Raw genomic sequence first — 12,494 nt, 5'->3', positions numbered from 1 at the left:
TTGCCTTAGAGATAACACTGTACAGATTATCAGTCTTTAACTAAACTGTTTGGAAAGTTAATACCTTGTTTTCTCTTCTGTTAGATGCAGCTAAATGTCCTATCAGTTGAAAAAAACAAGAGACAGCACTTTGAAGAGGAAATAGGCCTCTAGCCCCAGGATATGCCTAGTGATTTAGGCATATCAACCTTAATTTAGAATTTCCTGGTCTTACTGACTTGGATGATTTATGTAATCTCAGAATACCATTCTATCTCAACTTTCTGTTCTATACTTAGTTTCCTTTCAGGAGTGTCTAGAAATGTCACTTAGAAAGATAGGAGAGGAAAAAAGCACAGTATTTTATATATATTTCAATTCACAAAATTGGAAATGCTTTCTTTAGGATTCATTGAGTAAGTGCGTTTGAGGTTTTCCCCTCTTATTCAAGTTAGTATTGGACACTTGATTCTAAAATAGAAGTGGCTGTAATAATTAGCACCACTACTATTGCTAATAATATTAACAACAATGCTCAACATTTGCCAAGTATTACTATGTACCCAGTCCTGACCTAAGAGTATTGCATGCTGTATTTCACCTCCATCCATCCAGCTCTGTGATTGGCCCCAGTTAGACGTTTGTACACAATTGAGGTTACTCTCTATTTAGGAAGTTGATTTCTCTATTACAACCTTAATTATTTCACCTGCTCCGTGGATATGATGTTTTCTTATTTATCCTTGTGACTGGTCACGACTTTTCAGTAGTGAAGAATTTTCTGCCATGTTTCTTTGTGATTTATTTATTATGTATTAGCGAGAGCCCTTTGTTTCATAGGGTTGTGTGTTCCTCTGGAATAAATTTCATTTATGCTCATACTTTAAAATGTAGAGAACTGGGAAAATAGCAAAAAAGAATCTTTCTTTGTGAAAACCTTCTGGAATATTCCATGCACACGTATCCATAGACCTATGTTAACCATTGACTTCAAGTTACTTTTCATAGGTTTTTTTTTTTTCCCCTTTAATTGTGCTAGGTAAAAGTTTCAAGCTGCGTTTTCCCATTGTTTTAGTTTTGAATACTTTTATCAGTGTAGTTTCCTGTACCTTGACCTAAAATATAGGACACAATTCCTATTTTCTCTGAATTTCAAGGATTACGATAAGAGTGTACAAGGGTAACCTTGTTTGTTTAAAATTGCCGTCTCAGTTACACTACATAGCTCTCAAAGTATTTCACAAACAGTATTATTTAGACGTTATTTTAATTAACAAATTCATTTTAATCTCTGATCAAGAGGTTCCTGATGAACTAATATTATAATATTCTTAGATAAAGAAATTTTATATGAAAATAAACAACATTTTTTGTTATCTATATCTAGATTCTCTCAGAGTTTAACCTAAAATTTTAGGTTACATGATCATTTAATAAGAATGAAGCAAATCTATTGCTGTTTTCACAAGATAAATAGTGTATGTCTTAATGTCAAGGCTTCCATACATATAGTTAAGAAAGGATTATATCGAGGCAAAATATTACAAATTGAAGCTTCATGGAAATATTCTGGCTTTGATAATCATTTTGTTATTATTCTAGAAATAAATTCATATACTCTTCAAAATATTGGGGAGCCATAGAGTGTTTTGAGAATAAAATAATTGTAATTATTGCTGAATAAATTTACCTATGTATGCTACATACACAATGCAGATCATTTGACCTGTGAAAGGGTTTCGTAGTCCATTGCTCTGATGACCTTGTTGGAACTGCCTCATAAAAATGAATGCTGTCTGAAACGCTTCCATGTGTCACAGCTGTGTGATAAGTTAGCAAATACTAGTTCATCACAGAAATAGTTAGACAACATTTATGGATTGTGAATAAATGTACACATTTCATGACAGAACTATATACCTACAGTTATGTGCTATATTTCCTGGAACTAAATTATTCATGAGACTGAAATAAAAAACAACAGCAAAAAAATCCAACACAACGCCCTCCACACAATAAAACTGCCAGAAAGAATTATGTAAACTAAATCACTTTCAGAACGTTGAACACAAATAGTTAGAAATATAGACTGTTTTAAGTTTAAAGATCTGGTGGGCTATAAAACCCCACTATATTCAAGTCCCAACACTTATGGGTAAACTATAGAATTTTAAAGTAATGTATTTACTGTTTCGTGATTTGGATATTTGATGCAAAGAGCAGAGACAGAAAAATAGCCTGAGCTCTTTATTTTTCAGGATTCTACAAATGGTCAGGGAGAATTTTGAGTTTCAATCTGTCTGCATGTATTTTCTAGATGTAGAGCACATGCCCAGAGTCACTTAGACTTGTCAGGAATGAAAAGTCCTTTTCTTTACGGTAACGTAAATACAGCCGGCTCCCATGGCGGGGAAATGCAGCAGCAACGACTCAGTTCCTGAGATTAGAGCTGTTTCTTAGGTGGCATTGCAATATTTGCACAAAAGTAGTTATATTTTTATGTTTATTTCCTCAAAGTTAACGATCGTTATCGTCAGTTCATTTTTAATGTTACAACCTAATATCTCATATTTGTCATTATGAATTTGAATATAAAATTAAATTCTTTTTTTCATAATTCTAATTAAAGTTTAATACTTCTTTCTTCCTCCACCCACCTACTCCACCAAACTTTTTCCCTAAAGAAGAGGCTGTTCTGCTGTTTGCAATGAGGCTATAAAATCTTGGTGTCCTGTTCTCTTTTGCCTCTGCAATTTAGTTGTTTACTCAAGGAAGTGGCACACACAGTGCGCCAAGGGTGTTCAGATTGTTGACTGAATTGCTTGCATTCCAGTTGATTTATGTGGAAATGCTGGGTGATCACTTCATAGCCATGTGCAAGTCTGTCAGTATTTTTAATTTCTTTTGATCTTGGGCATGAAAAATTTTACAAGCTTGCATAAAACTAAATTTTATATCTCTGTTTGTTAGTATTATTTTTAATCCAGATGTTTTCATAACTTTTTCTCAATTATAATTGTGGCTGAATTTGTTCCTCAAAGAATAGGAATTCAATATTTACTGTTGGATTTAGCCATAAGAAATGCAGAATATATCTTTACAGAGTAATTTGATTTTAAAAAGTATTAAATATATGTAAAATATATATGAACATATATATTTTTAAAGTCAAATTACTTTCTAAGGAAATAGATATATACAAATTACTTTCCAAGGAGACAGATATATATCTATATATCTATATATTCCACTAGCTGATGGAACTTTTTTTTGCACCAGTGGATGGAACTTTTCTTCCCTAAATCCATGGAATTTTAAGTCAAGGTGTTGAAGTACGCTATTGACCTTATTCTATCCAGATCTTAAAATTCTCTGTATCTCCTTCTTGTGCATTGACCTATGGTCTCCATTAGCTTTATTTATTCATATTTTTCCTGATCCTTAGAGTCCCAAGTATTCTAAACTTTATAACCTCTGCTTTGCTCACTTGCTAATAGTCTTAAATAAACTATGAAGATTAAAAGTCACAACTCATAATGAGGCAGGAAAATCCTACCTGTTCAAAGACCTACCCAAACTTTGCTTAGCCTAGAAATTTTGGGGAATAAGCCAGTGCCTGAAAGTTGTCTTCATAACTATTTTCTCTGAAGCAACTTATAGACAAAGGACATTAGGTAGAGACCATCAAATCACAGGAAAAGAATAACTCTAGCAATTTTTAGAAAGAATAGGCAAACCCTACCTGGTAGAAAAGAAAATCCCATAACTCAGCTAAAACTTTCCTTTGTAAGGAATTTGATGAGTTAAGAAAAAGTAGAGGCTAACTCAAGTATTCATAGAATCCTGAGAAAAGTCTTTTTTCAAGAAAAAAAGAGGAAAGGGTGACCAAACGATTCCAGAAGACTCTTGGCAAAGAGTGGACATCATTTCTGATGACTGAATGGTTGAAATTAACTTCAGAAATATAGGAGCTTTTTGTAAGCAATTTATGTAACTTAATAGATTTTACCTAGTATGGAATCCCAGAGTATAAAATCAGTATGTTTCTTATAATATCCTAAAATTCTTATACTATCCTACAATATTCTTATAATCTCCTACAATATTCCAACATTGTTATAATAAAATATAAAAATTCACGTGGCGTTATGGACCAGTTAAGAAAACACTATTCTAGGGAGGAAATCTGATTTTTCTTTCTCTTTTGACTGCTTATCTGTTATTTACCTTTAAATTACTTACTAAAACAATAGACTGATCCATTCTCCACATCTTCTCTGTTAGAAGAATCTTTGCAGTCGTTTTCTGAAATGAAGATTTATGTATCATTTAAAGAAAAATTTTAATTTAGCACATGTTCCAATGAAAACTAGATAAAATATTATCTAAATATAGCCCAATAACAGTGTGTGCATTTATATTTGAAGTCTATTTTGTATAATTTTATGCTAACATTTCCTTCAAAGAATACTTTTAAAACCCTTTAAATATATGTATAAAGTTTGAAAGAGAATTATTTTCACAAAGACCGTTGGCCAGATGCTTATTAGGAATTAAAAAGTATTTATTGATTCTGACAAGAAATGTAAAAGTGGACTGAAAGCCTCCATGACTAATGCCATACATCAGAAAATTTTATTACCCTTCTCTGAAAATCGGCGTCGGCCTCAATAAATTACTGAAGTTATAATGTTTGGCTAATAGTGTAGAGTATGGCACTGTTAATGTTGAACTCTCAGGAATTATGTGATATAAAGAGGAAATGTATAGGAAAATATCCGCTCTCTGGAATATTTTTCTCCTCTTTACTTTTGCAATTTAACATTTCAACACTGTAGTAAATAGCAAGCAGTATATAGATCATTTGTTCACCAGATTGTAAACATCCTTTCAGATCAAAAGTTAACAGGGAAAGAATTATGAGTATGTCTTACTGAAAAAGAAAATTAACTGTGGCTAAATCCTCCGGAAGGTGTGTTTGGAGGCGTCACGTATCAAATATGCAGTTTCGTCTTACAGAATTTTTGATGCAGCTTAGTTTGCAATCAGCACACATTTAAAAAAATTTAATTTTTTCCTTCCATTTTAGGCATCAATTCCCAGCTGGCTTATAGCATTGCTTCCGGTGACAGCCTCGGGCAGTTTACAGTTGACAAAAACGGTGTCCTGAAAGTCCTCAAAGCTTTGGATCGTGAAAGTCAGTCCTTCTACAACCTGGTTGTTCAGGTGCATGACCTGCCACAGCTTCCAGCCTCCAGATTCACAAGCACTGCTCAAGTCTCCATTATTTTGTTGGATGTAAATGATAACCCACCAACATTTCTTTCCCCTAAACTGACGTACATTCCGGAAAACACACCTATTGATACTGTTGTTTTCAAAGCTCAAGCAACTGACCCAGACAGTGGCCCAAACAGCTATATTGAGTACACCCTGCTGAACCCTTTGGGAAACAAGTTCAGTATTGGGACCATTGATGGTGAAGTAAGGCTCACTGGAGAACTGGATAGAGAAGAGGTTTCCAATTATACTCTAATGGTGGTGGCTACAGACAAAGGTCAACCATCTCTCTCTTCGTCGACAGAGGTTGTAGTTATGGTACTTGACATCAATGATAATAATCCTATTTTTGCACAGGCTTTGTATAAAGTGGAGATTAATGAAAACACACTTACTGGAACTGATATAATACAAGTCTGTGCAACAGATGGAGATGAAGGTACAAATGGACAGGTTCGCTATGGCATCGTTGATGGTGATGCCAATCAGGAATTTCGGATCGACTCTGTCACAGGTGCAATCACTGTCGCTAAGCCTTTGGATAGAGAGAAGACTCCTACTTACTTTTTAACTGTTCAGGCAACAGATCGGGGCAGTACCCCCAGAACTGATACCTCCACCGTCAGCATTGTTCTACTGGATATTAATGATTTTGTTCCCATATTTGAGCTATCTCCATATTCTGTAAATGTCCCTGAGAATTTAGGGACGTTACCCAGAACAATTCTTCAGGTCAGTAAACTTAAATAAAACAAATATTGTGTTCACTATAAGACACCTAATTTAATTACAGTGTGCATGCTTTCCCCACCCTCTTCCTCATTCTCATCCATAAGTGCTTAATTTCAGATATAGCAAATTCCAAAAGGGAAAAACTTATGAAAATTATACCTAAGAACCTATTGATTTCTTTATAGATTAAATATTGCATTTCAATTATGTTCTTTTGTGTATACTCATGTTTGCACACATTTATGTATTTTTGAACTTTGTCTCACTATAACAGTAATATCTGCACATGGTAAGAAAAAAAGTGATGTAAAAGTTTGAAAACATAGTTAGAAATGTGGTCCTCCCTTCCCTCTTTACACATCCAACTACCTAGATGAAACTGCTTTTAAAATCTTTTGTGAAGCCTTCCAAAATTCTGTGCATTGATTTTATGCATATTTTTACACAAATAATACGTACTACTCTATACCATTTTTGTCTTTTACTTCAAACTTAAAAATATATCTTTGGAACCTTTTGATATTGGTTCCTATGGCTCTACCTCATTTTTTAAATGGTACATCTTGTTTCATGGTATACATTGTGTTAGTTTTACTCATACCCATGGCATGTATCATTCTCTCCTGTAGGTGGTGGCAAGAGATGATGATCAAGGTTCTAACAGCAAACTCTCATATGTTCTATTTGGCGGTAATGAAGACAATGCTTTTACTCTCTCAGCTAGTGGAGAACTTCGAGTAACACAGAGTTTGGACCGTGAAACGAAGGAGCACTTTGTCTTGGTGATCACAGCCACAGATGCAGGTAAATCTGGCACAACCTTGTCTGGTTGTAAGGAATTTCTTCATAATGTGAATAAATGAAAGTAGTTTTGTTTACCAGTAAATTAAATATTTGTTGAAATTCACTAATGCTTGGAAATCCAGTTGTATCCATATAATGTGTAGCACATATCACTTTATGAAATTTATATGTACCTGGTAAGGGCTTAAGGACTTTACAGGCAAAGCTGTATTCCTGTGAGACAAAGTGTGTCCCTGCCCATAAGCCACCTTAGTACTTCTGGGGTGACCTGATACTCCACCACTTGAGCCAGGAGGCATTTCAAGTACATTAGCTTTGAAAACATCCAGATGGTTCTAACTGGTTATGGAGATGAGAGTGGGTCCAGAGTTCTAGTTCATTGGCTCTCTAGGTTCTGCTGAATTGTAAGGAGCTATGATAGGCATTTGATGAAGCCCCACAGAGTTCCAAAAAGAGTATCAGTGAGAGGGAGCTAAGGGTTCTTGTTGAGTTAGCAGTGTAATGGACCAGCACAGAAATAATGAAAAGTAGTATACATTTGCTGTTAGTGTTTGGAAATAGTAATTACGTAAAGTTGTATAGCAGGTAGCATAAATATAATCTATTAAAAAATATTTCTGTTTACCCCTATTTTGTTTTACATATTATTGATTATTCATATATATTGAAGACTTCTAATGCAAACTTGAAACAATTAAAAATTTGTCAAGAATCTTTATGCCTTGAAGAAAGTAGGTATTGGTTAAATAGTTGTTGAATAAATGAATGAATGAGTCATTGATTTCCAGAAGTTTTAGTGAATTATGGAACATAGTCCTTATATAACATTCATTTATAAAAATTCCCACAATTTAGTATCTAATTGTTAAAGAATTTAATAATGTTGACATGTTTTTTAAAATTTGTTGAAATTGTTTTAAGCCCAGGCAGATTTGTTGGAACATTACATGCCTAAAATTATTTATGTATGCATTCATGTAGATGTGTAAATGCTGATATAGAAGAACAATTCTGAATTTTTAAATGAGCTGTTTGTACTGTTGTTGAAATGTTTTTGATGAATATAATGTATTAATATTTTTGTTATGTATGACCACTTTCAGGGTATTCAATATATTGTTTCATGTCACCACTTCTCTGAAAAAAGCCAGAGACTTTGAGATTATTAGTAATGATAGATTTATGTTAAGTATTCAAATGATAGTGTCTCTGATTATTAAATGAAGTGGCTCTCTCTACATATTATTTGCCATTTACTTTTGGGAATGTAATTATCTGAGACGATTGCTTTATGAAAGAAAGCAATATTCTGTGTATCTTTTTAATGTGTGTGAATGACCCTGTTACATTTTATGCAGAGTGTCAAATCCTGAGGAATGGCGAACAGAATATAATGTAGTGTAATAACCACATAAAACTTAAATCAAGTTGATCTGAAACATGTTTCATTATGTGTGTAGTCCGTGTTGTGCTTCGTGGTCAGTGGGCGTGGATGGTAAACAATCTCATGTGAAAAATGCAGTCACTACCACATTGCTCACCATCAACCCAGTATTTCAAGAGTCATCTGGAGAGAAGAGAGGATGAAACTGAGTAGAAACTAGTAGAGAGTCAGATATTTAGAACTAAGGATTTATTACTAAAGGATCCCAGTCATTGCTTTTCTCTCCGGTTACACCTGCCTGGAAATGTGGGGTCCATTCTCAGTGCACGCAAATACAGAGGCTTTGTGGAGGTGAAGTGGGTGAGGAGAAACTAGGACCAGGAATCTATTTCCCTAAGGCATCAGTCACTATAACACTTGCTGCTGAGCATGTGTCACATTGAGGTCAGCCCAGGGTGAGGAATGGGATGTGACTGTGAGAGCCAGGGGTGCATTACCAGGTGACCCTGATGGGCAGAGCTTCGTCATCAGAGGATGTGTACTTGGGAACATTCTAAGTCAAAAGCCATACCAGAGAAAGAATGTAACCATGTAGACAAGAGTGCCTGTTTTCAGCCAAATAATTCTGAGAATTTGAAAATCTTTTTGTGCGCCTGTGCAGCCAAGGGGGGTTATTGTGAAGGGGAAGGGAATTTTCTTCATATATGGCCATCTGTGTCATGCAGTATGCCAGATTTTACAGATATTAACCCTTTCTACACATTAATTTTCTTCATCATCTGAAAGACTTAGGTGTTTTTATATCCATTTTACTTACGGTAATTCCAAACTCAGAGTGGTTAAATAATTTATCCAGGATTATACAGCTAATAAGTAGCAGAGTAGGATTCAGACTCTAGCATGGCTGACTTCCAAGTTCAGGGTATACTGAAGATTTTAGTGTGTAGGTAAAGTAAAATTTAAAAAAAATACTAATTTCCAAAATTATTTTATTTGCAAATCAAACCAAATAATCTATGTAATATAATGATAAAAGCTTTGTATTTGAATTGATCTCAATATGAATTCTGGTTCTGTCATAATTATCTTTGTGATTCAGACAAGCTGTAACATCTCTCTCAATTTCAATATCTTCCTCAGTAAAATGGGGATAATAATAATGACAAAGTAGTTTATTGTAAGGTTTACTTGATACAACATATGTTAAATTGCTAAATACGTGTATCACAGTGTATCTAATGATTGTAATAAGAACTGTGATCCATGTACTTTAAACGTTTTAAAATTCTTAGAAATATATGCTCTGTTCATTACTTATTAAATGACTTACGGATTCGTTTAAAACTTTTTTTTTTAAAAAAATTACAGTTCATAGTGCTTCATTTTATACATTACTACGTTAGGAACTTTTTTGTGTGTATCAGATATTTCTTTTTGAACTTCCCAAGAATATATTGCATAGTAAGCATTTAACCATTCAAAAAGACCACAGATTTTAGAAACCGTAGTGCAGCCAAATTATGGTTAAGGAGGATTTTGTGGGCTAGCCAGCAAACTTAAGTACCACTTGCAATACTGTTTCTCCATCAAAATGACAGCATAAAAGGGACATTTCACTAGGAAAAAAAGAAATAAAGAAAACTTGAAATGATAAAGTTAAAAGTATTCTCTTCTGATAGACGTGGGTGAGTCAGCCTTTTAGGAGGAAATTTCGCAAGGAGGAGATTCAAGAAAGCGTTGGTCTAAGTGTGCAGACCGCGCAAGAACCGAGTCCTGGTTCCAGGGGGCCACACTGTGTGAGTTCCTGATGCTATCGATCCTGAGGAAAATTGGGGCCCTGGAATCCCTAATATAAGGACAAATAATAGAAGTATAATCTAATTTCTATGAATAACTGTTGCTATTAAATGAGTAATGTGAAGACCATATGTGTGTAGATTCTGCCCAATATGGAGTTGGGAGAGTTATGAGTTGCGGAGAGTGAACATTCAGATTATCAGTAAAAATAAGATATTTGGAAGTCTGTCATTCACGGCCTTAAATATGATGCTGAGGAGCGTAGTGGGGGGCATAAATAAGATTCAGTGACGCTGGTGCCTTAGGTCACAGTATTTTGACAGTTCTGGAAATTAGAGAATTGATTGAACTTTGCCTCAGTGTACAGATTTTTATGAGTGCCTTCTTCTGGGTTGCCCTGAAATGGGCTGGTGTTTTTGAGGCTACTGGAGTAGAAGTATTCAATTAGGTGTCTGAAGATCATTTAATAAAGATTATGCAGAAAGCAATCAGAAATTGTGAGGGAAGTTGGACTAGATAATCTTAAGGTCATTAAAACTATATGTGACCGTGATTTTCTGTGCAATTCCTTTGCACACGTTTGGTATCGTGAATAATCACTTATATGGGAGAATGTGAGCATTTTAGATATCAGGCTTCAGAATCTGCGGTTTAATCCTGTTTTCCAGGAATGAAGGCTCTGACACAAGATTTAAAATACATATTCACCGCTATGATTTAAAAGTCAAATGGGTTTATGACATGAGAAAATTCAGAAAAATATGGCAGCTTTTAGGTCCCAGATGCCATGTTAGTCTCAAATTTGCAGTGTTCTAAGAACCAGGAAAATATCAAAGTGTTCTAAACAAAAAAAAAAGTTTGACAGTTTTATTCCTTAGCTCACAAATCTCTTTTCCTTTGCTCTTTTTAAATTCTTACCTGATGGCAGCCCAAGGGTGGGTCACTTTGGCAATATGGCAGCAATTGAAGCAGCAGCTTTTTTTATCAGCAAACCTCTAAATCTTTGAGTTTTTTCGAGAAAACATTGGCATTCCATTATCATCATATTTTTATTTACTGACTGCATGGCTAAGGAGTAGCTCATCTGGAAACTCTCTAACTGCTCCTGTCTACTGTGTGAAATGAGCTGCAACCGCGCTGTCATATGTGTGTGGGACTGAATGTTACATTGCTAAATAACAAAACGGAACAGAGTGTAATAATTCTACCTCATTTCTTTCCTATAAGATTAATTTACTAAACAGTAATTTAGTAAGTTGAGACTACAATTCAATTAATGATGGTATTTTATTTGATTATAATTAAAACTATGGCTACTCTGCATTTATTCTGTATTACTCACTGTTATTTCTTCTAGAAAGATGTACTGTACCAAGTAGTAATTCCTAAGAGGCTAAAGCTTCAACCTGGGACAGTGATGCAGAGAACCCAGCCCATGAGGTTCCTTCTAAGAGGGGAGCTCTAAAGCAGTTAATGTCTTTCACATGGTTGGGTATCCTATTTCCAGGTAGCCTTCCTTACAGAAGTTTTCCTTGCTATATTCTCATATGTGCAGTAAATAAAATAATTCGGGAATATCAGGGAACCCAGAGCAATCTACTTAAAAAAATAATTCAGAGAACTAATTTACAAAATGGAAGCATATCCCAGAGGTAAATACATAACTTTATAGTTAAACGGAGGTTCAAATCCTACCTCTGCCTTTTCCTAGCTACATGACCTTGGGCAAGTGACCTTCATGTTCATATATGTAAAATGGATATCCTAATTCCTGCATGGAAAGTTTATTGACAAGAATAAGAGAATGACTTATTTTAGCTATTAATGTGAGTCAGCCTGTTTGCTGGACATCTCAAGCTTAGTAAGGCCAAACAAAACTTTTTGACTCTCCACCTCTCCTACCCTCCATAATTCTCTGTCCACAATTTCACAATTGCTGTTGCCATTCTTCATTCCTCTTTCTCTATCCACATTCAACAAGTCCTTTGAGAAGCAGACTCTGCATCAAAAAAACCCAAAAAATGTCTTGAATTTATCCTCTTTTCATTTCCACTACCACCACCTTAGGCTAAGCCATGGTTATATGATACCTTCCTAACTGCCTAACTTTTCTCCCCCACAGTACGTTCTCCAACAAGCAGTTCACGACCTTTAAAGCTATAAATTTGATCATCATGCCCCATCGCTTCTTTAAAAACCCTTCAGTGGTTTCCAAGAATAAAACCTGAATTTCCTACCATTGACCACATGGCATTAAATGGCCAGGCCTCTGTCCCCATCTCTGACCTCTTCTATCAGCCACTGACTGCCACCTTTATCATGCGCCTGCCATGGTGCACTGGGCAGGCTCAACCATGGTCACCTCTCAGCTTAGTGTTCAGCATTTTCATGTTGGTAGGTTGAAATCTGCCACTGTGGTAGTATTTACACCACAAAAATCAGCAAATGCTATGAATCGGGTGGCTTGCCTCAGGAGAGCAGTTGCTAAACATTTACCGCAAATTGCCAGTGCCAGTTA

At 35.1% G+C, this 12,494-nt stretch overlaps 1 protein-coding gene across 2 annotated transcripts in view; it reads left to right on the top strand.

The window, feature by feature from the left end:
- FAT4 (FAT atypical cadherin 4) overlaps positions 1 to 12,494 on the top strand; it is a 157,178-nt gene that overhangs the window by 80,070 nt on the left and 64,614 nt on the right. For both annotated transcript variants that reach the window (XM_070609135.1, XM_070609136.1), the window contains 2 exons: positions 5,069 to 5,991; positions 6,621 to 6,795. In XM_070609135.1, coding sequence (XP_070465236.1) covers positions 5,069 to 5,991; positions 6,621 to 6,795 — 1,098 coding nt within the window. The remainder of the gene's footprint in view (positions 1 to 5,068; positions 5,992 to 6,620; positions 6,796 to 12,494) is intronic.

Source organism: Equus przewalskii, chromosome 2, assembly GCF_037783145.1.
Source record: "Equus przewalskii isolate Varuska chromosome 2, EquPr2, whole genome shotgun sequence".
Taxonomy (NCBI): Eukaryota; Metazoa; Chordata; class Mammalia; order Perissodactyla; family Equidae; genus Equus; species Equus przewalskii.
Note: the sequence above shows the minus strand (reverse complement) of the source record. Positions and strands in the feature narration are given on the sequence as shown.